The sequence below is a fragment of the Bos indicus x Bos taurus genome, chromosome 26 (assembly GCF_003369695.1).
Source record: "Bos indicus x Bos taurus breed Angus x Brahman F1 hybrid chromosome 26, Bos_hybrid_MaternalHap_v2.0, whole genome shotgun sequence".
Lineage (NCBI taxonomy): Eukaryota > Metazoa > Chordata > Mammalia > Artiodactyla > Bovidae > Bos > Bos indicus x Bos taurus.
The window spans coordinates 35,961,807-35,986,505 of NC_040101.1; the positions used below are offsets into that span (position 1 = coordinate 35,961,807).

At 41.0% G+C, this 24,699-nt stretch overlaps 1 protein-coding gene across 3 annotated transcripts in view; it reads right to left on the reverse strand.

Moving 5' to 3' along the window:
- The window catches only part of PLCE1 (phospholipase C epsilon 1), a 377,706-nt gene that overhangs the window by 315,118 nt on the left and 37,889 nt on the right, over positions 1-24,699 (reverse strand). For all 3 annotated transcript variants that reach the window (XM_027528501.1, XM_027528499.1, XM_027528500.1), the window contains exon 2: positions 17,923-19,480. In XM_027528501.1, the coding sequence (XP_027384302.1) occupies positions 17,923-19,125 (1,203 nt within the window). In that variant the 5' untranslated portion in view covers positions 19,126-19,480. The remainder of the gene's footprint in view (positions 1-17,922; positions 19,481-24,699) is intronic.

Below are 24,699 nucleotides of genomic sequence, written 5' to 3' on the forward strand. Positions count from 1 at the left end.
CCATCTTTGCATGAAATGTTTCCTTAGGTGTCTCTAATTTTCTTGAAGAGATCTCTAGTCTTTCCCATTCTATTGTTTTCCTCTATTTCTTTACATTGTTCACTTCAGAAGGCTTTCTTATCTCTCCTTGTTATTCTTTGGAACTCTGCATTCAGATGGGTATATCTTTCATTTTCTCCTTTGCCTTTTGCTTCTCTTCTTTTCTCAGCTATTTGTAAAGCTTCCTCAGGCAACCATTTTGCCTTATTACATTTCTTTTTCTTGGGGACGGTTTTGGTCGCTGCCTCCTGTACAATGTTATGAACCTCTGTCCATAGTTCTTCAGGCACTCTGCCTATCAGATTAAATCCCCTGAATCTATTTGTCACATCCACTGTATAAGTGTAAAGGATTTAAGTCATACCCAAATGGCCTAGTGGTTTTCCCTACTTTCTAGATATAGACATATCTAGAATATATAAAGAACTCAATAATTTAAAAAACAAGTTAAAAATGGGCACAGGATTTGAATGGGGATTTCTTCAAAGATGCACACATGGTCGATAAGCACATGAAAAGATGTTCAGCAACATCAGTCATCAAGAGAACGCACATCAAAACTACAATGAGATATCACTTCATACCCACCAGGATGGCCATGAGCAAAAAGATGAACACTAAGAAATGTTGGTCAGAATATGGAGGAATTAGAATTCTCACACATTGCTGGTGGAAATGTAAAAAGCTACAGCTTCTTCAGAAAACAGTCTGGCAGATCCTCAAAACAGTTAAACACAATTATAGGAGCCAGAAATTCCACTCCTAGTATACACTTAAGGAAACACTGTCCACACAAAAACCTATACACAAAAGTCCACAGTAGCATTATTCATAATAGCCAAAGAATAGAAAAAAACCAATGTCCAACTGATGATGGATAAAGAAAATGTGGTACATTCACACCATGGAATATTATTCAGCAATAAAAAGTGACATATTAATACTACCAGTATATGATAAAATATAAATGAAACTTGAATCCTGAAAATATTACACTGAGTAAACAAAGCCAGTCACAAAAAACCACATACCATGTGAGTCCATTCATATGAAAGTCCAGAATAGGGAAATCTATAGTGGCACCCCACTCCAGTACTCTTGCCTGGAAGATCCCATGGACGGAGGAGCCTGGTAGGCTGCAGTCCATGGGGTTGCTAAGAGTCAGACACAACTAGGCGACTTCACTTTCATTTTTCACTTTCATGCATTGGAGAAGGAAATGGCAACCCACTCCAGTGTTCTTGCCTGGAGAATCCCAGGGACGGGGGAGCCTGGTGGGCTACCATCTATGGGGTCACACAGAGTCGGACACGACTGAAGTGAGTTAGCATAGCATAGCATAGACATGGATCCCCTTCATGGATCACGGCCTTGTCGTGGAGAAGAGGCTTGAGTAACTCAATGAACCTATGAGCCATGCCATGCAGGGCCACCCAAGACGGACAAGTCATAGCAGAGAGTTCTGACAAAACTTGATCTGCTGGAGAAGGGAATTGCAAACCACCCCAGTATTCTTGCCATAAGAACCTCATGAACTGTATAAAAGGCCAAAAAGATATGACACTGAAAGATGAGTCCCTGGGTCTGAAGGTGTCCAATATGCTACTGGGGAAGAGTGGAGGAAAATTACCAATAGCCCCAAAACAAATGAAGCAACTGGGCCAAAGCAGATAGGATGTTCAGTTGTTGATATGCCTGATGATGAAAGTAAAATCCAATGCTGCAAAGAACAGTGTTGTATAGGAACCTGGAATGTTAGGTCCATTAATCAAGGTAAATTGGATGAGGTCAAGCAGGAGATGGCAAGAATGAACATCGACATCCTAGGAATCAGTGAACTAAAATGGACGGGAGTGGGAAAATTTAATTCAGTGACCATTATATCTACTACTATGGGCAAGAATCCCATAGAAGAAACAGAGTAGCCCTCTTAATCAACAAAAGAGTCTAAACACAGTACTTGAGGGCAACCTCAAAAATGACAGAATGATCTCAGTTCATTTCCAAAGCAAGCCATTCAACATCACAGTAATCCAAGTCTATGCCCCTACCACTGATGCCAAAGAAGCTGAAGCTGATCAGTTCTATGAAGACCTAGAAGACCTCCTTGCACTAGCACCAAAAAAAGATGTTCTATTCACCATCAGAGAGATTGGAATGCAACAGTAGGAAATCAAGATATACCTGGAGTAACAGGCAAGTTTGGCCTTGGAGAACAAAATGAAGAAGGGCAAAGGCTAACTCAACTCTGCCAAGAGAATGCACTAGTCATAGCAAATACTCTCTTTCAACAACACAAGAGATGAATTTACACATGGACATCACCAAATGGTCAATACTGAAATCAAATTGATTACATTCTTTGTAGCCGAAGATGGAGAAAGTTTATACAGTCAGCAGAAACAAGACCCAGAGCTGACTGTGGCTCAGATGATCAGCTTCTCATAACAAAATTCAGGCTTAAATTAAAGAAAACAGGGAAAAACATTAAGACAGCCAGATATGACTTAAATCAAATCCCATATGAATTCACAGTAGAGGTAACAAATAGATTCAAGGGACTAGGTCTAGATAACAGTGTGCCTGAGGAACTATGGACAGAGGTTCGTAATATTGTTCAGGGGGCAGTGAACAAAACCATCCCAAAGAAAAAGAAAAGCAAGAAGGCAAAGTGGTTAATTAAGTAGGCTTTACGAATAGTGGAAGAGTGAAGAAAAGTGGAAAGTAAGGGAGAAAGGGAAAGGTACATCCAATTAAAAGCAGAGTTTCAAAGAATAGCAAGAAGAAACAAGAAGGCCTTCTTCAATGAACAGTGTTTAATAATAGAAGAAATCAATAAAAGGGGAAAGACTAGAGATCTCTTTGGGGAAATTGGAAACATCAAGGGAGCATTCTGTCCCAAAATGGGCAAAATAAAGGATAAAAATGGTAGATATCTAGTACATGCCAAAGAGATCAAGAAGAGTTGGAAAGAATACATGAAGAACTGTGTAAAAAAGGTCTTAATGAACTCAATGGAGAAGGCAATGGCAACCTACTCCAGTACTCTTGCCTGGAAAATACCATGAATGGAGGAGCCTGGTGGGCTTCCGTCTATGGGGTCGCAGAGTCGGACACGACTGAAGCAACTTAGCAGCAGCAGCAATGAACTCAATTGTGTGATTAGTCACCTAGAGCCAGACACTGTGGAATAAAGTCAAGTGGGCCTTAAGAAGCACTGCTGTTAATAAAGCTAGGGAATGCAATCAAATTCCAGTTCAGTTCAGTTCAGTTCAGTCACTCAGTCATGTCCGACTCTTTGTCACCCTATGAATTTCAGCACACCAGGCCTCCCTGTCCATCACCAACTCCCAGAGTTCACTCAAACTCAAGTCCATTGAGTCGGTGATGCCATCCAGCCATCTCATCCTCTGTCGTCCCCTTCTCCTCCTGCCCTCAATCTTTCCCAGCATCAGAGTCTTTTCCAATGAGTCAACTCTTCGCATGAGGTGGCCAAAGTACTGGAGTTTCAGCTTTAGCATTATTCCTTCCAAAGAACAGCCAGGACTGATCTCCTTTAGAATGTAGGACTATTTAAATCCCTAAAGGAGGATGCCATCAAGGTTTTGTGTTCATTATGTCAGCAAATCTGGAAGATCCAGCAGTGGTCACAGGACTGGAAAAAGTCAATCCTCATCCCAATTCCCAAGAAGAGTAGTACCAAAGAATGTGCTAATCATTGGACAATTGCATTCATCTCTCATGCTAGTAAGGTCATGCTTAAAATCTTGCATGCTAGGCTTCAGCATTATGCGAGCCAAGAACTTCCAGGTGTCCAAGCTAGGTTTAGAAAAGGAAGAGGAACCAGATATCAGATTGCCAACATTCACTGGATTATAGAGGGAGCAAGGGAATTTCAGGAAAATATCTATCTCTGTTTCATCAATTACACTAAAGCCTTTGTGTAGATCACAACAAACTGTGGAAAACTCTTAGAGAGATGGGAATACCAGACCATCTTACCTATCTTCTGAGAAACCTATGTGCAGGCCAAGAAGCAAGTTAGAATCCTGTATAGGACTGATTGGTTCAAGATGAGAAAGGAATATGACAGGGCTGTCTGCTGTCACCCTACTTGTTTAACCTTTACATTGAGCACATCATGAGAAATGCCAGGCTGGATGAGTTACAAGCCGGAATAAAGATAGGTGGGAGAAACATCAACAATCTCAGATGTGTGGATGATACCACTCTAATGGGAGAAAGAGAAGAGGAACTAAAGAGCCTCTTGATGAGTGTGAAGGAGGAGAGTGCAAGAGCTGACTTAGGACCAAATATTAAAAAAAACTAAGATCATGGCATCCGATTCCATTACTACCTAGCAAATAGAAGGGGAAAAGGTGAAAGTAGTGACAGATTTCCTCTTCTTGGGCTCCAAAATCACTGCAGACAGTGACTGCAGCCATGAAATCAGAAGACGATTGCTTCTTGGCAGGAAAGCGATGACAAACCCAGACAGGATGTTGAAAAGCAGAGATATTACTCTGCCAACAAAGGTCAAGGCTATGGTCTTCCCAGTGGTCACATATGGTTGTGAGAGCTGGATCATAAGGAAGGCAGAAGGCCAAAGAATTGATGCCTTGGAACTGTGGTTCTGGAGAAGACTCTTGAGAATCCCTTGGACAAGCAAGGAGATCAAACCAGTCAATCTTAATGGAGATCAACCCTGAATATTCACTGGGAGGACTGATGCTGAAGCTGAAGCTCCAGGACTTTAGTCATGTGATGTGAACAGACGACTCATTGGAAAAGTCCCTGATGCTGGGAAAGATCAAGGGCAGAAGGAGAAGAGGGTGTCAGAGGATGAGATGGCTGGACGACATCACTGATGCAATGAACATGAAGTTGGGCAAACTCCAGATGGTGAGGGACAGGGAAGCCTGGTGTGCTACAGCTCATGGGGTCACAAAGAGTTACACACGACTGCGTGACTGAACAACAACAACAGCATGGATATGGAAAGTAGCTTAGTGGAGGCTTAGGGCTAAGGGAAGGGTAGAGGGGTGGAGAGAATGGAGGACGACAGCTAATGGGTTCAGGGTTTCTTTATGAGGTGATTAAAAAGTTCTAAAATTGTGGACATGTTTGCACACATTTGTAAATATACCCCAAACCACTGGATTATACACTGTAAACAGGCAAACTGTACCATATGAGAATTGCATCTCAATAAAACTATTTTGAAAAGAAAAAAAAAAGTCAAAGCATTTCTTCTTCTCTCTAAGGAGATCTGCCATTGGGTTTCAAAGTATGGGCTCTCCTTAAAAATCACTGTGTCTTTGTGTTGCTGAAGGCAGAGGTGGTTTTCTGCTGAGTTCTTTCTGAGGCTTTGAGGGGTGATGACCTAAATGGGAGGGAAGGGGTTGGGGTTTGGATAACTAATCTGTAACCTCATGTTTAAGCTGAGGCTCTGAATGTATCCAGGCCAGCTACAAGGACAAAAAACTACTGGATGGGGCTCTTTAGGGTCAGAAAACGACCCCAGTACCGTTGTCTGAGAACAGCTTTTCAGGCAGGGCTTTGCCTGAGCTCTGAGTTAGTCTAATCATGGAGGGTCAGGGAATGGTCACAGTCCCCACCCCTCTGCCCCATTGCTAATGATTCTTCAATCCTTGGATGTTGAATCTGTATCATTCCAGGAGGCCTTTAGCCCTGAGAGGCCTGTTGTACTTGAGTCAGCATCCAGGGAAGGGATGGGGGGAGAGGGCTACTTCATCACTTGTGACAATAGGGAAGTCATTCTATAGGAAGCCTGAGTTTCTCCTGTGTAAAAATGCACGGCGTGAGTTAGATCCAGCCTCCATCTATGCTTTATCTTTCCCATGAATTCTGATTCTTTTTAGGCCTCATCTTAACCAGAGCCCATTTCCAGGGATGGTCCAGGCCTCTACAGCTGTTAATTCTTATTAAGCAGGACATCTGGAGAAAATGAAAAAAAAAAAAAAAAATCCTAATCTGATCATGTTCCAAAGCTAGCATAAGAATAACAATGGCCATGAATACATTCACCTTAAACTAGGGTCCAGGGTCAGTGTTTGTTTTTCCTTTTCTTCTTTTTTTTGGCAGGGGGGGAGGAGGGGTCAAATCCTAGCCAAGGAGCTGGTGGAACGACAGTGATGTGAGAGTAACTTCATCTAAACTGTCCCAAAGCAGCTACTAAGAGAAAGCTGTCCTAGCATCACAGCACTGGCCTCTGACAGCCCGTCACATTTTCCACTGATGCACTAGACGTGACTAAACTGCACAGGGCCTGGCTGGAGCTGGATTCCCTTTCACTCTGCTCAGCACGAAGGGGCCAGTATTGTCCTATACCCGTGTCATGACCTCAGCATAATCTTTAGTAATAGAAGAGGAGGTCTGGCATGTCCCCAAGCACAGCCTCTCAGTTTAGCCTGTGCACCCTGTGAAATTCTAATTATTTCAAGATCCAAACTGTATCCAAGTTGCAGAGAGACCAAATTTCCAGACAGGAAAACAAGACATGTTGCTATTTCAACTGCCATCTATTACAACACTGGACAACAGGGCTCAATGGATATTTGATCATCCATAACAGCTACAACTTAGAAGATGAATGCATTACCATTTGGTCCCTTTACACATAATAGAGAAAATAAAGAATCCAAGACATGTATACTGGCAAAGATATTTATGTTAAACACTCAAATATTCTTCACTGCCTCTTAATTTTCTCTGGAGAGGAAAATAAAATATGAAGAAGAAAGACACATTTTAGAAGGGAAAAAAGCAAGATAGGGACTAGCAATGTAGAAGCTGCTTTTTAATTTAGAGTCCGATTTCTAAATAATAAAACTTCATTTTTATCTATTTTGCCTTACACATTCTTGCACAGTAAGTCCTCTTGTGGATCAAGGCAGGGAAATAAATGAAGCAATAAAACAGGACCTGGCGGGTTGTCTGCCCTGCCCCCTCGCTCTCTCTGGGTTCTATCATTCAGTGCATGCAGAGAAGTTACATGGATGATTCCAGCAGAGGCAGGAACTTCTTGTGCTTCATATTCAGGATAACTTTAGGTACTTAAACTCCCCGAAATTTGGGCAAGGAGAGTTTTGGTTTTTTTTTAAAGGAAAAGCACCCTTAATCAACTTTTAACCTGAAGACTTTAGTGACTTGCTAAAATATGTCATCTGCTCTCAATAAATTGAGAGCAGGCGAGGGGAGGTGTAACTGGATAAGGGGTAGGTTTTAATTTTTTAACAGGCAGAAGGAGGAGGAGGATACCATCATGGTTAGTCAGTCAGCAAGGATTAATCCTCACTAACGTCTCCCATTCAAACCCATTCTTCTCTCCACAGCTGTGCAAACATAAATTAATTGGGTCATTTTGATGAAGGCATATAAGAAAAAAACTTTAATGTAGGCAAAGGTAGTAATTAGATAAATAACACATTCTCTAAATGCTTAGGAAGGACTATGGAAGCTACTCCATCATAGATCAAGGATCATACATTCAAATGCCCCACTGTAAACGCCCCGTGTGAGAAGGCACCAGGCAGTACAAGGAGGTGGGGACAGTTCACCACAGCAAGGGATAAAAGGTCCCAGGTGAGGAGAGTGCCCTGCTGGCCCTGTGCTGAGGACTTTATGGTAGTATTTCATTTAACCCCCCAAGAATCATTAATCCCAGTTTACCTATAAGATATCTAGGGACAAGGAGATTAAACAACTTCTCCAAGGTCACAGGGCCAGCAGGTGATGAAGGCAAACTCACAATTTCGATTCAGGCCAACTGACTCCAGAGACCACGTTTCTAAGCATGGTGGTGTCCTGTTTTCTTAATATTTGGCATCGTGCTTACATTATGTAGAGTATAACAAAAAGACAGGGCCCCTTCTCTCCCTTAGTAAACTTAGAATCTGATTGGAGAGCCAGTATGTAAAATAATCAAAAAATAGGAAAAAGAACACAACCTTGGGAGCCTGTAGCTTTTTTAGGTTGGAGAAAGCAATTTACAGAAAGGGGCTGTGATTTATTTATCCATGTGTTCTTAAACATTGCAAGGATAAGGATTTCTTTAGTTTAGACCCTAAACTAAAAAAGGAAATGCAGAGACAATACCGTATTTTAGAAAATATTCATCCCAGCCATGTTTGAATGTTCAGAAAAGGCTCTCCCTTTCAGAAATCACCCTTATGAAATGACAGGAGGACAAGCACCAAGGTCCTACTGTATAGCACAGGGAACTATATTTGATATCTTAAAATGAACTATAATGGAAAAGAACATGAAAATAATACATAGTGATCACCTTGCTGTGCACCAGAAATTAATACAATTACACTGTAAATTAACTCCAAAAAAAGAAAGACCAGGAGGACAATCAGTCTATCCCCCAGCTTCAGCTTAAGGGTTAATAAAAATGCCCACAGCCTCCTGGAAGCCCAGAAAGAGAGAAGGAGAGAGAAGTTCCTGAGGTTTACTCTGCAGGAGGTATGGCAGCCTCTCCCAGCCTCCAGAGACTAAGAAGCAGGGAAGAGATGATTTGCATCATCTTTTTGGTTCTTTTCATTGGAAATTACCCATTCCAAGGCCTCCGGGATGGACAGAAAGGGATAGGTTTGAGCTAGGGACCGGTGAACATTCTTAGAAGAAGTGGCAAGGAGGAATGAGTACAGGAATGCCAAAGAGTATTCTGAAACTGATATCCGATTCACGACTCTCATGCTTATATAAGTGTCTAGGGGACTCTGATAATGGTTTCAAGTAATCTACCTCCATTTACTTTGCTGTATTTAAATTTCTGTTGTGTTCTTAATGTTCAATTTCAAGTGTATGTGGATTTTAAAAGCAATGCATTTTTTAGTGAGACCCGCTGCCATCAGCAGCAGTTTCATGGCAAGCGCTGGACAAGTCACCACAGTGCTGGCAGGACACATGTGCCCGGGACAAGCTATTTTCTTCTGTGTGGACAAAATCCCCCAGAATCACTGGGAAGCATGTGGGTAGTTGACCCCACTTCATGATTCAGGTTTCTTAAGGAACCAGGTGAAGATTCAAAACCAAACTCCCTGACGCTTGCTGGGTTGAACTGCCCATCAAATGTATAGACAGAAGGGCCTCCAGGCTGGCATTGTTCAGGCAGGCCCCTAGGACAGCCCTGACACTCCTGAGAGCTGGAGCCAGGTCAAGGAGTTTGTTGTTGTTGTTCAGTCGCTAAGTCATGTTCGACTCTGTTGCTACCCCGTGCCCGCCAAGCTCCTCTGTCCATGGGATTTCCCGGGCAAGAACACTGGAGTGGATTGCCATTTCCTTCTCTAGAGGATTTTCCTGACCCAAGGATTGAACCTGCATCTCCTGCATTGGCAAGCGAGTTCTTTACCACTGAGCCACCAGGGAATTTACAGAAGAGCAAATATTCCTGAAATGCCCTGACCAAAACACAAAAATCTCAGTTTAAGCTCCTCGTCAGTGGTTCTCAACTCCATAGAATCATAGAACCACCTGGAGAAAACTTGGAAAAAAATACTGATGCTGTGCCCTACCCCAGTGGTTCTGCTTCAGAGAGTCCGGGGTGGAACCTGGACACTGATTCTAAAACATAAGCAGGGTTAGAGCCACACTGTTGAACACACAACTCTGATGCAAATGTGAGATACCACATGCATCAGTGAGTGGAGCCACTCAAATCAACAGACACTGAAAAGAACAAAATTATTTTGTTACTTTAAAAGCTTAATCAAATTTTATATTTTTCTAGATCTTGAGAAATTAAGAGTGTTAATTTCCTGGGTTGCAATCCTAGTTATACCTATTACTAGCTGAGTAAGTTTGGGTAAGGTACAGAATTTCCTTGAGACTCTGAAGCAACAATTAGAACTGGACATGGAACAATGGACTGGTTCCAAATTGGGAGAGGAGGATGTCAAGGCTGTATACTGTCACCCTGTTTATTTACTTCTATGCAGAGTACATCATGCAAAATGCTGGGCTGGATGAAGCACAAGCTGGAATCAAGATTGCCCTGAGAAATATCCATAACTTCAGATAGGTAGATGACACCCCGCTTACAGCAGAAAGCGAAGAAGATAAAGAGTTTTTTGATGAAAGTGAAAGAGAAGAGTGAAAAAAGTTGGCTTAAAACTCAACATTCAGAAAACTAAGACCATGGCATCTGATCCCATCAATTCATGGCAATTAGATGGGGAAACAATGGAAACAGTGACAGATTTTATTTTGGGGGGCTCCAAAATCACTGCAGATGGTGATTGCAGCCATGAAATTAAAAAACGCTTGCTCTTGGAAGAAAAGTTATGACCAACCTAGACAGCATAGTAAAAAAGCAGAGACATTACTTTGCCAACAAAGGTCTGTCTAGTCAAAACTATGGTTTTTCCAGTAGTCATGTATGGATTGAGAGTTGGAATATAAAGAAGCTGAGTGCCAAAGAATTTATGCTTTTGAGTTGTGGTGTTGGAGAAGACTCTTGACAGTCCCTTGGACTACAAGGAGATCCAACCAGTTCATCCTAAAGGATATCAGTCCTGAATATTCATTGGAAGGACTGATGTTGAAGCTGAAACTTCAATACTTTGGCCACCTGATACAAAGAACTAACTCATTTGAAAAGATCCTGATTCTATAAAAGATTGTAGGCGGGAGGAGAGGGGGATGACAGAGGATGAGTTTTGGGTGGCATGACCAACTCAATGGACATTAGTTTGAGTAAACTTCAGGAGTTGGTGATGGACAGAGAAGCCTGGTGTGCTGAAGTCCACGGGCTCACAAAAAGTCAGAGACAACTGAGCAACCGAAGTGAACTGAATACCACCCACAGCAAACTAGGTTCAATGCAGTCCCTATCAGAATCCTTCTCTGCAAAAATTGACAAGGTTATCCTAACCTTTGTAGGGAAGCATGCCAAGACAGTCTCGAAAGAGAAGAATAGTGTTAGAGGACTCACATTTCCCAATTTCAAAACTTGCTACAAAGCCACAGTAATCAAGACTAGGTGGTACTGGCATGTGGATACTATAGGAATCAGTGGAATAAAACTGAGAGTCCACAAATAAGCCCTCACATTAATAGTTAACTGATTATCAACCAAACAGAGTGCTGAAAAAATCTGGTGGGGAAACACTAGCCTTTTCAACAAATGCTGCTGGAGCAGGAAGGTATCCACAAGCAAACCAATGAATTTTGACCCCTGACTCACACACTGCGTACAAACATGGACTGAAAATGGATCAAAGATCTGAAAGTAAGACATTAAGACTATGGGCAAGATTCCCTTAGAAGAAATGGAGCAGCCCTCAGAGTCAACAAAAGAGTCTGAAATGCAGTACTTGGGTGCAATCTCAAATATGACAGAATGATCTCGGTTCATTTCCAAGGAAAACCATTCAACATCACAGTAACTCAAGTCTATGCCTCAGCCACTAATGACAAAGAGAATGAAGTTGAACAGTTCTATGAAGACATACAAGACCTTCTAGAACTAACACCAAAAAAAAAAAAAAAAAAAGGACGTCCTTTTCATCACAGGGGACTGTAATGCAAAATTAGGCAGTCAAGAGACACCTGGAGTAATAGGCAAGTGAGGCCTTGGAGCATACAAAATGAAGCAGGGAAAAGGCTAACAGAGTTTTGCCAAGAGACCACACTGGTCATAACAAACATCCTCTGCCAACAACACAAGACACAACTCTACACATCGAGGTCACCAGATGGTCCACCGAAATCAGACTGATTATATTCTTTGTGGCTGAAGATGGAGAAGCTCTATACAGTCAGCAAAAACAAGACCCAGAGCTGACTGTGGCTCAGATCATGAGCTCCTTATTGCCAAATTCGGACTTATATTGAAGAAAGTAGGGAAAGCCACTAGGCCATTCAGGTGTGACCTAAATCAAAACCCTCATAATTATACCATGGAAGTGACAAAGAGATTCAAGAGATTAGATCTGATAGACACACTGCCTGAAGAACTATGGACAGAAGTTCGTAACATTGTACAGGTGGTGCTGACCAAAAACATCCCAAAGAAAAAGAAATGTCAGGAGGCAAAATGGTTGTCTGAAGAGGCCTTACCAATAGCTGAGAAAAGAAGAGAAATGAAAGGCAAAGAAGAAAGGAAAAGATACACCCAGCTGAGTACAGAGTTCCAAAAAGTAGCAAGGAGAGATAAGAAAGCCTTCTTAAGTGAACAATGCAAAGAAATAGAGGAAAACAATACAATGGGAAAGACTAGAGATCTTTTCAAGAAAATTAGAGAAACCAAGGGAACATTTCATGCAAAGATGGGCACAATAAAGGACAGAAATGGCAAGGACCTAACAGAAGCAGAAGATACTAAGAAGAGGTGGCAAGAATACACGGAAGAACTGTATAAAAAAAGGTCTTAGTGACCAGGATAATGATGATGGTGTTGTCACTCACCTAGAGCTAGACACCTTGGAGTGTGAAGTCAAGTGGGCCTTAGGAAGCATTACTACAAACAAACCTAGTGGAGGTGATGGAATTCCAGCTGAGCTAGTTCATATCCTAAAAGATGATGCTGTTAATGTGCTGCACTCGATATGCCAGCAAATTTGGAAAACTCAGCAATTGCCACAGGACTGGGAAATGTCCGTTTTCATTTCAATCCCAAAGAAGGGCAACGCCAAAGAATGTTCAAACTACCGTACAACTGTGCTCATTTCACATGCTTTCAAAGAAATGCTCGAAATCCTTCAAGCTAGACTTCAACAGTACGTGAACTGAAAATTCACAAATGTACAAACTGGATTTGGAAAAGGCAGAGGAACCAGAGATCAAATTGCCAAAATCCATTGGATCATAGAAAAAGCAAGACAATTGCAGGAAATCATCTACTTCTGCTTCATTGACTGTGCTAAAGCTTTTGACTATGTGGATCACAACAAACTGGAAAATTCTTAAAGAGATGTGAATACCAGACCACCTTGCCTGCCTCCTGAGAAAACTGTATGCAAGTCAAGAAGAAACAGTTAGAACTGGACATGGAACAACAGACTGGTTAAATTTCGGAAAGGAGTACATCAAGGCTGTATACTGTCACCCTGCTTGTTTAACTTCTATGCAAAGTACATCAGGTGAAATGCCAGGCTGGATGAATCACAAGCTGGAAATCAAGATTGCCTGGAGAAATAGCAACAACCTCAGGTATGCAGATGATACCACTTTAATGGCAGACAGTGAAGAGGAACTAAAGAGCCTCTTGATGCAGGTAAACGAGGAGAGTGAAAAAGCTGGCTTAAAACTCAACATTCAAAAAACTACGATCACGGCATCTGGTCCCATCACTTCATGGCAAATTACTGGGGAAAGAATGGAAACAGTGGGAGATTTTATTTTTCTGGGCTTCAAAATCACTGCAGACAGTGACTACAGCCATGACATTAAAAGACACTCGCCTCCTTGGAAGGAAAGCTATGACAAACCTAGACATTGTATTAAAAAGCAGAGACATCACTTTGCCAACAAAGTTTCATATGGTCAAAGCTATAGTTTTGCCAGTAGTCATGTACAGATGTGAGAGTTGGAACATAAAGAAGGCTGAGTGCCAAAGAATTGATGCTTTTGAACTGTGATGCTGGAGAAGACTCTCAAGAGTCCCTTGGACAGCAAGATCAAACCAGTCAATGCTAAAGGAAATCATCCCTGAATATTCACTGAAAGGACTGATGTTGAGGCTGAAGCTCCAATACTTTGGCCACCTGATGTGAAGAGCTGACTCACTGGAAAAGATCCTGATGCTGGAAAAGATTGAGGGTAGGAGGAAAACGAGATGACAGAGGATGACATGGCTGGATGGCATCACTGACTCAATGGACATGAGTGTGAGCAAACTCTGGGAGGTAGTGAAGAACAGGGAAGCCTGGCATGCTGCAGTCCATGGGGTTGCCAAGAGCCAGACACAACGGCTGGACAGCAACAACAGCAAAGACTATTAAAATCCAGGAAGGAAACATAGGTGTAAGTCTTCATGAATTAGGAAATCATTTCTTACATATGACACTAAAAGCACAAGCAACCAAAGGAAAAAAAGTAGGTAAACTGTTGACTTCATCAGAATTAAAATGTTCTGAGCATCAGTGCACAGTATCAAAAAGGCAAAAGCATACCAACAGAATATATTTGCAAATCATGTATCTGGTAAGAATATATGAAGAAGCCTTGCAATGCAACAGTAAATAGGCAAAAAAAAATCCATTTTCGTTAATGGGGAAAGGATCTGAATTGATATTTCTCCAAAGACGATATATAAACGGCCAACAAGGAAATGGAAAACTTTTCAACGTCGTTAGTTATTAAGGAAATGCAAATTGAAACCACAATGAATTACCAGGTCACACCCACTGAGATAGCTTTCATAAATGAAATGAATAGTAACAAGTGTTGGTGAGGATGTGGAGACACTGGAATTCTCATGTATTACTACTGAGAATATAAAATGGAGCAGTGGTTTTAGAAAACATTTTGTTCCTTCCCCAAGATGTTAAACATGACATTACCATATGACCCAATAATCCCACTCCTTAGTATCTTACCAGGAGGAATGAAAATATATGTTCACTCTAAAACTTGTCCAGGAACATTCATAGCAGCATCATTCATAACAGCCCCAAAGTGGAAACAACCCATCGTCCTTTAACTGATGAATGGATGAGTAAATCTGGTACATCCATATAGAAGAATATTATTTGGTCATAAAAAAGAATATAGTTCTGATATATGTCATGACATGGATGAGCCTGGAAAACATGATGCTAGGTGAAAGAATCCAGTCACAAGAAGTCAGATCTTGTAGAAAATGTCCAGAATTGGCAATCCACAGGGACCAAAAGCAGATTAGTGGTCGCCAGGGGAAGGAGAGGAATAGAGAGTGGTCACTAATGGTTAAGAGGTTTCTTATATACTTATTTATCTTTATTTTTGGCTGTGCTGGGTCTTCATCGCTGCTTGGGCTTTTTTTCTAATCGTGGTGAGCAGGGGTACTCTGTAGCTGTGGTATGCAGGCCTGTCTTTGCAGTGGCTTCTCTTGCTGTGCAGCCCAGACTCTAGGGTGCGGGGGCTTCAGAAGTTGTGGTTCCTGGGCTCTAGGGCACAGGCTCAACAATTGTGGTGCATGGGCTTAGCTACTCTTCAGTACGTGGGATCTTCTCAGATCAGGGATTGAACCCATGTCTCCTTCATTGGCAGGCAGATTCTTTACGACTGAGCCATCAGGAAAGCCCCAGGAGTTTCTTTTTGAGGTGTTAAAATTATTTTGGAATTAGATAGTTGTGATGGGTGCACCATCTTGTGACTGTACTAAAAAGCACAGATTTGTACACTTTAAAATGATGTGTGCATTATACCTCAATAGAAGATGGTTGGAAACTTGTGCTTTATATTTTTTTCATTTGTTATCTTCTTGAACATCTTTCTTGATCAGTATATATTGAATTCCCTTGTTGTTCTGCACAGCTCTATTTTTCTGTTTTGAATGCTTGTGGGCATGAATATTAGTGATAGATGATTTGGTTTTCACTGGGTCTGTCATGGTCATTACACACAGTGTTCACTGCCCAGAGAAATATCAATAACCTCAGATATGCAGATGACACCACCCTTATGGCAGAAAGCAAAGAGGAACTAAAGAGCCTCTTGAAGAAAGTGAAAGAAGAGAGTGAAAAAGCTGGCTTAAAACTCAACATTCAAAAAATGAAGATCATGGCATCCGGTCCCATCACTTCACGGCAAATAGATGGAGAAACAGTGGAAACAGTGGCTGACTTTATTTTCTTGGGCTCCAAAATCACTGCAGATGGTGACTGCAGCCATGAAATTAAAAGATGCTTGCTCCTTGGAAGAAAAGTTATGACCAACCTAGACAGCATATTAAACATCAGAGACATTATTTTTCAACCAAGGTCTGTCTAGTCAAAGCTATGGTTTTTCCAGTGGTCATGTATGGATATGAGAGTTGGACTATAAAGAAAGCTGAGCGCCGAAGAATTGATGCTTTTGAACTGTGGTATTGGAGAAGACTTGAGAGTCGCTTGGACTGCAAGGAGATCCAACCAGTCCATTCTAAAGGAAATCAGTCCTGAATATTCATGGGAAGGACTGATGCTAAAGCTGAAACTCCAACACTTTGGCCACCTGATGCAAAGAACTGACTCTTTAGAAAAGACCCTGATGCTGGGAAAGATTGAAGGCAGGAGGAGAAGGGGACAAGAGAGGATGAGATGGCTGGATGGCATTACCAACTCAATGGACATGAGTTTGAACAAGCTCCGGGAGTTGGTGATGGAGAGGGAGGCCTGGCATGCCACAATCCATGGGGCATGGATGAGTCAGACACAACTGAGCAACTGCACTGAACTGAACTGAAGGTATAGAATTTCCTTGAGCCTCTGTTTTCTTAATGATACAATGGGGTGAATAATCAGACCACATCAGAAGGTAGTTGAGATGATTTCATGAAATGAAGTGTGTAAGTTATTCAGTCCAGTGCCTAGCATATGTAAATTCACAATAAATATTAGTTCCCACAATTGATGATGATGAAAATAAAAATATGCTAGTCATAGTTCAATAAAAGGATGTTCTTTTAGATTGGGTTTATTTTTAGGACCAGGTTTTAAGGAATTGTGTAAAACTGGAATGCAAAAGTTATAGAAACAGCTTCTCCACTAACATCAGTTGAAGGAAGTAGGGCTACTTAGCCACAGAAGGAAAACAAACAAACAAACACAAGAGAACACATGGTGCTGGCTTCTGATGCCAAGATCAGGTCCAAGAGTGGGCAACTACTTGTGTGCGTTTCCAGAGCAGGGATCTTAAAGAGGGGGAACTATGGATAGAACTCAGAGAGTCCAGAAATTCGGATGAGAAAAAGTTCTTTTATTAACCTCAAATAGAAGTTTAGCATTTCCTCCCATTATGAATGTAAGCAACAAACTTCAGTAACACTAGCAGTACCTGTGATTTTGTCACCAATAGAAATCACAGATATTGCCATATATTATAGTCATGGAAGAGACTCTAAAATAGTATTTACAACTAAGGTAACTAATTAATTCGTTTGTCTTGGTTTGTCCAAGACTGAGCGGCTTCCCAGAACATGGGACTTGCAGTGCTAAAACTGGGAAAATCCCAGGTAAACCATTCCCTACTAACATTCTTCACTACCTGGAAGTTATGGTAGTTATCTCATCATTAGCTGCCATTATTTAGTGTGTTAATAAAGAAGTATCCTCCTATATTACAATTTCAAAAATATCTTGATATATGTCTATCCACATAATCTGTGTCCTTTATGATCCTTTGTATTTCATTTGATGCATTTAAAAGTGTTCTTCTCAACCCAAAGACTTCACCAAATAGCCAAAGAGGGCCATGGCATAAAAAGGGTTAAGAGGGAAGAAACAGGAAACACTGGCTAGAGGAATTGAACAGAGAAAATGAGATTTAAGTTCTTTTAAGCCTTGCAACCTAAAAACAATGATGAACTCCATGGCAGAAGAGGACAGATGTATCTCTGAAGGATACAGCTGAATAATCAGTTGACAGAACCATTTTCCCACTCCCAGGAGTTTCTGTTTTATAAGCCCGCATACAGTAATCAGGGACTCTCCCTAACTTCTCTGAGCGCATATTTACGTGTATTTTGTGACTTATGTTGCTGTGGAATTAACTCAGTCTTGACAGGTATCAATTCCAGTATCTGTTAGGTCTACTAATTTCCAGTAACTATAAATGCTTCCCCTAAGAATCATTGGCCAGAACTGAACATTTCCCATGAATTAAGACAATGGAGATTTCGAGTTTTAAAACACCAACTTTGAAAAATGGATTAAAAGAAACTTTAACTCTTACCGGATACCACTGGGCTTCTGACAGACCTTGGGAACCATCTTGCCTAACCACCACTGTTGACAGCCGTTCCATGACTCTCCCAGGAGGCAATAAGAGACCATTTTTCTTCTGATCAATGTAACTCAAAGCCTCCAGTCCAATGTGACCAGAAGGCAAAGTTCTCACAATTGCCCTTGTCCCAGTAAACACAGATTTCTTAACTTCCTTGTCATTTTTGCAAAATCTCCTCACTAACCAAGCAGACCGCTCCTTTTTATTTTTGAACAATTCTTCTTCTACCTCTTCACAATTATCGGGGAAGTCCTCAAAATGGCTCAGAAAGGTCTTGGCAGGTGGACTGTCAGTAAAATCCTCCCTGCAAAAGCTGTCACTTGAACATACCACATTGGCCTTTGGGCAAGAGCCTTCAAAGCACAAGTATTTGTCATTCAAGGGGTCACAATGATCACACTGCAGCTGCCTATTCTTATTGTCACAGTTATTTGTCAATTCCATCAGTTTGCAAGTATATGCCATGTAATTTTTCTCTTGTTCCTCACCAACGGCAGGTAGTACACAGTTTCCACAATCATCCAAAATCAAGTTATCTGACAGGGGACAGAAACTGTCTGACATTCTTCTGTCAACTTCGTAACGCAAGTGAAACACTGCCATGTTGCTTTCAGGGTGTGCCCTGCTTGTCTCTATGATGGCCGACTGAGTTCCTAATGGACTCATGCCCATGGGAGATGTGTCTATTTCCAGTTGAATTCCAGGGAACACCTTTCCTTCCAGTGAAGAAGGGATTCCAGTTTCCAAACACAGACCTTCCTCTGTGATAGAATTGCACGTTTCATAAAACTGGCTCTGAGGAGGGCCGTGCTGATGGTTTTTCAATATGCTGTTGCAGTTAATGTTAAGGTTTTTCACAGAATCTGGCATGCTTTTCTCCCAGCACTTTTCATTACTGTTCTCGTCACTGGTTATTTTCTCCCTTGCTACTGAGAAAATCTGGGGCGCGTTGCTTCCAGAAGATTCTTCTGTAAGTTTGGTCGGTTGCGAGATGGTATGAGAAGTCTCCCCACTCTGCCTGACAGGATGAGACTTCGGAACACTGATGCCCGAGACCTTATCATTACTTTCATCTACAGTTGACTGAGCAGAGATCACTTTTCTCTGACTCACAGGTCTGAGAACAGAACCTGCCATTTCTTCAGAAGTCATCTTGACCGGGTGCAGGGTTTCAGCTAGCACTCTGTTTCTCCTCTCCTGTGATCATGTCAAGATGTTAATGAAACTACTGGTTTTTAACATAATCTCAGGTGTATAAGCCCTCTGAGAAACAAAGTGACCAGTTCCTCTCATTTAGGTATATTAAGACCAAAATAAACTTTCCCAGTTATCAGTTCCTACCATGTGCAGTATGTTTTTCTAGATCAAGGTATTAAGGAAATAGATCAATTTTCTTTCTTCGGTTCTTTGAAGCAATTCTTTCGGAGACTTTTATTCGGCATTGCATTCTGTAACTTCTGATCCATCACTGGCTTACAATGATTTAAAAATCCAGTTTGAATGTATCCTGTAAGAAAAAGAGATAATGTCAGACACTAAACAAATTTTTAAAAATGACCTCATAATTCTAAGCTACTGCAAAATATGAATCAGAAGTTGGTTTTAAGTACTTATTTTTTTTATTCAATATTTCAAACTTCTGTTTCCAGCCAGTACAGAATAACAGAGATCAGGTTTATCCTTCTTCCTTAAACAACTGAAAAAAGTCAGAAAAAATAATGAAATAATCGTTTTGAGATACTGAATAACAGGCAACATAGAATAGTAATTCCAGAAAGAAGAATAAATAAATAAGGTGAGTTCTATAAATGCCCTAGCTTATACCTTTTGAGTTTTTAGGCTACTGGGGAGGAGGAGGGACTCAGATGAAACCAAACAGTGTGTCTAATTTAAAAAGAAGTTGAGACTTCAATAAAGCCAAGGAAATTAGAGAAGGAAGACACATAAAGTAGAGTGGAGAAAACATAGGGACGCTAGCAGGCTTCTCATTAGGAACAAGGCAAGCCAATTTAGTTTATTAAAAAATAAAAAAAAAGTTTATTTAAAAAAAACTTAAAAAAAAATATATATATATATATATGCTGCTGCTGCTAAGCCACTTCAGTCATGTCTGACTCTGTGCAACCCCACAGACAGCAGCCCACCAGGATCCTCTGTCCCTGGGATTCTCCAAGCAAAAATACTGGAGTGGGTTGCCATTTTCTTCTACAATGCATGCAATGCACGTTAAGTCGCTTCAGTCATGTCTGACTCTCTGCGACCTGATAGATAGCACCCCACCAGGCTCCTCTGTCCACAGGATTCTGCAGGCTAGAATACTGGAGTGGGTTGCCAAATTAGAATTCTATACCCAACAAAAATATTTTTTGAAAACAAAATGAAATAAAGACTTTTAGACATAGAAAAGCTGAAAGAATTCATCAAGAGTAAACTTACATATAACAAAGATAAAAACGGACTTTCCTGAAGGTCCAGTGATTAGGAATCCATCTTTCCACTGAAGGGGCATGGGTTCAATCCCTGGTTGGGAAACTAAGATCCCACAAGCCATGCAGTCAAAAAAAAAAAAAAGGCTCACTAAAATAAGAAATGGTAAAGAAAGTCCTTTAGGTAGAAGAAATATGCTAGATAGAAATCTGGATCTACAAAAAGAAACAGAGTATGAAAAATGTTAAATATGTAGATAAATACAATTTTTCTTACATTTTAAATAACTAATTGAGAATGTAGTCCACTGGAGAAGAGAATGGCAAACCACTTCAGGTTTCTTGCCTTGAGAACCCCATGAACAGTATGAAAAGGCAAAATGATAGGATACTTAAAGAGGAACTCCCCAAGTCAGTATGTGCCCAATATGCTACTGGAGATCAGTGGAGAAATAACCCCAGAAAGAATGAAGGGTTAGAGCCAAAGCAAAAACAATACCCAGTTGTGGATGTGACTGGTGATAGAAGCAAGGTCTGATGCTGTAAAGAGCAATATTGCATAGGAACCTGGAATGTCAGGTCCATGAATCAAGGCAAATTGGAAGTGGTCAAACAGGAGATGGCAAGAGTGAACATCGACATTCTAGGAATCAGCGAACTAAAATGGACTGGAATGCGTGAATTTAACTCAGATGACCATTATATCTACTACTGCAGGCAGGAATCCCTCAGAAGAAATGGTGTAGCCATTATGGTCAACAAAAGAGTCCGAAATGCAGTACTTGGAGGCAAACTCAAAAACGACAGAATGATCTCTGTTCATTTCCAAGGCAATCCATTCAATATCATGGTAATCCAAGCCTATGCCCCAACCAGTAATGCTAAAGAAGCTGAAGTTGAATGGTTCTATGAAGACCTATAAGACCTTTTAGAACTAACACCCAAAAAAGATGTCCTTTTCATTATAGGGGACTGGAATGCAAAAGTAGGAAGTCAAGAAACACCTGGAGTAACAGGCAAATTTGGCCTTGGAGTACGGAATGAAGCAGGGCAAAGGCTAATAGAGTTTTGCCAAGAGAACACACTAGTCATAGCAAACACCCTCTTCCAACAACACAAGAGAAGACTCTACACATGGACATCACCAGATGGTTAACATCTAAATCAGACTGATTATATTATTTGCAGCCAGAGATGGAGAAGCACTATACAGTCAGCAAAACAAGACTGGGAGATGACTGTGGCTCAGATCATGAACTCCTTATTGCCAAATTCAGACTTAAACTGAAAAAAGTAGGGAAAACCACTAGACCATTCAGGTATGACCTAAATCAAATCCCTTATGATTATACAGTGGAAGTGAGAAATAGATTTAAGGGACTAGATCTGATAGGTAGAATGCCTGATGAAGTATGGACAGAGGTTCATGACATTGTACAGGAGAAGGGATCAAGACCATCCCCATGGAAAAGAAATGCAAAAAAGCAAAATGGCTGTCTGAGGAGGCCTTACAAATAGCTGTGATAAGAAGAGAAATGAAAAGCAAAGGAGAAAAGGGAAGATATAAACATCTGAATGCAGAGTTCCAAAGAATAGCAAGGAGAGATCAGAAAGCCTTCCTCAGCGATCAGTGCAAAGAAATAGAGGCAAACAACAGAATGGGAAAGACTAGAGAACTCTTCAAGAAAATTAGAGATACCAAGGGAACACTTCATGCAAAGATGAGCTCTATAGAGGACAGAAATGGTATGGACCTAACAGAAGCAGAAGGTATTAAGAAGACGTGGTAAGAATACACAGAAGAACTGTATAAAAAAGATCTTCATGACCAAGATAATCACAGTGGTGTGATCACTCACCTAGAGCCAGACATCTTGGAATGTGAAGTCAAGTGGGCCTTAGAAAGCATCACTACAAACAAAGCTAGTGGAGGTGATGGAATTCCAGTTGAGCTATTTCAAATCCTGAAAGATGATGCTGTGAAAGGGCTGCACTCAATATGCCAGCAAATTTGGAAAACTCAGCAGTGGCCACAGGACTGGCAAAGGTCCGTTTTCATTCCAATCCCAAAGAAAGGCAATGCCAAAGAATGCTCAAACCATCATACAATTGCACAATTGCACTCATCTCACACGCTAGTAAAGTAATGCTCAAAATTCTCCAAGTCAGGCTTCAGCAGTATGTGAACTGTGAACTTCCAGATGTTCAAGCTGGTTTTAGAAAAGGCAGAGGAACTAGAGATCAAATTGCCAACATCCGCTGGATCACTGAAAAAGCAAGAGAGCTCCAGAAAAACATCTATTTCTGCTTTATTGATTATGCCAAAGCCTTTGACTCTGTGGATCACAATAAACTCTGGAAAATTCTGAAAGAGATGGGAATACCAGACCACCTGACCTGCCTCTTGAGAAACCTGTATGCAGGTCAGGAAGCAACAGTTAGAACTGGGCATGGAACAACAGACTGGTTCCAAATAGGAAAAGGAGTACATCAAGGCTGTATACTGTCACCCTGCTTATTTAACTTATATGCAGAGTACATCATGAGAAACGCTGGGCTGGAAGAAGCACAAGCTGGAATCAAGATTGCCAGGAGAAATATCAATAACCTCAGATATGCAGATGACACCACCCTTATGGCAGAAAGTGAAGAGGAACTCAAAAGCCTCTTGATGAAAGTGAAAGAGGAGAGTGAAAAAGTTGGCTTAAAGCTCAACATTCAGAAAACTAAGATCATGGCATCTTGTCTCATCACTTCATGGCAGATAGATGGGGAAACAGTGGAAACAGTGGCTGACTTTATTTTTCTGGGCTCCAAAATCACTGCAGATGGTGATTGCAGCCATGAAATTAAAAGACGCTTACTCCTTGGAAGGAAAGTTATGACCAACCTAGATAGCATATTGAAAAGCAGGGATATTACTTTGTCAACAAAGGTCAATCTAGTCAAGGCTATGGTTTTTCCAGTGGTCATGTATGGATGTGTGAGTTGGACTGTAAAGAAGCTGAGCACTGAAGAATTGATGCTTTTGAACTGTGGTGTTGGAGAAGACTGTTGAAAGTCCCTTTGACTGCAAGGAGATCTAACCAGTCCATCCTAAATGAAATCAGTCCTGGGTGTTCATTGAAGGACTGATGCTAAAGCTGAAACTCCAATACTTTGGCCAGCTCATGCGAAGAGTTGACTCATTGTAAAAGACCCTGATGCTGGGAGGGATTGAGGGCAGGAGGAGAAGGGGATGACAGAGGACGAGATGGCTAGATGGCATCACCGACTCAATGAACGTGAGTCCGACTGAGCTCCGGGAGATGGTGATGGACAGGAAGGCCTGGCGTGCTGTGATTCATGGGGTCGCAAAGAGTCGGACACAACTGGGCGACTGAACTTAACTGAATTGACCATTTAAAGTAAAAGTAATAACAATGACTATACAGTTACTAACAAATTTAGAAGTAAAATGTATGACATTAACAGCACAAAGGTCAAACGAGAAGAAATGGAAATATATTAATATAAGACTGTTTTCTACATGAATTTGGGTGAAGTGAAGTAAAAGTCGTGTCCAGCTCTTTGTGACCCCATGGACTATACAGTCCATGGAATTCTCTAGGCCAAAATACTAGAGTGGTAGCCTTTCCCTTCTTCAGGGGATTTTCTCAACCCAGAGATGGAACCCAGGTCTCCCACATTGCAGGCAGATTCTTTACCAGCTGAGCCACAAGGTAAGCCCAAGAATACTAGAGAGGGTAGCCTATCTCTTCTCCAGGGGATCTTCCTGACCCAGAAATCGAACCAGGGTCTCCTGCACTGCAGGCAGATTCTTTACCACCTGAGCTATCAGGGAAGCCCTGTAATATTACTTAAAGTCAGGTTGTCACAAGCTTAAGATGTATACTATAAGCCCCAATGCTATCACTTTAACCAAAAATACAGAAAGAAAGTAAAAACGTTAGAATCTTAATTTTTTTTTTCAAGTAACTAAAAAAACAAGACAGAAAAAAGGAAAAGAACAGATGTGACTAATGGGAAACAAATGATAGATTTAAACCTTTCAAAAAGCATCTTTGGGTAGTTTCTCCAATTTTTCCCATAAAATATACACATTTTACCTCCCTCTTTCATTTGAATAAATTACTCAGTTGAATGTTAGGAGACATAAACATTTTCAGTGGTGAATGACATTATTTTTAAAAATAATTTAAGCTATTTTATTCTTCAGATTATTAAACCCTGCTCTATGTTGGGAGCTAGATAGCCAGGATCTGCTTGCAAGTCTGTTAAGAGGGAGGGAGAATTGAAC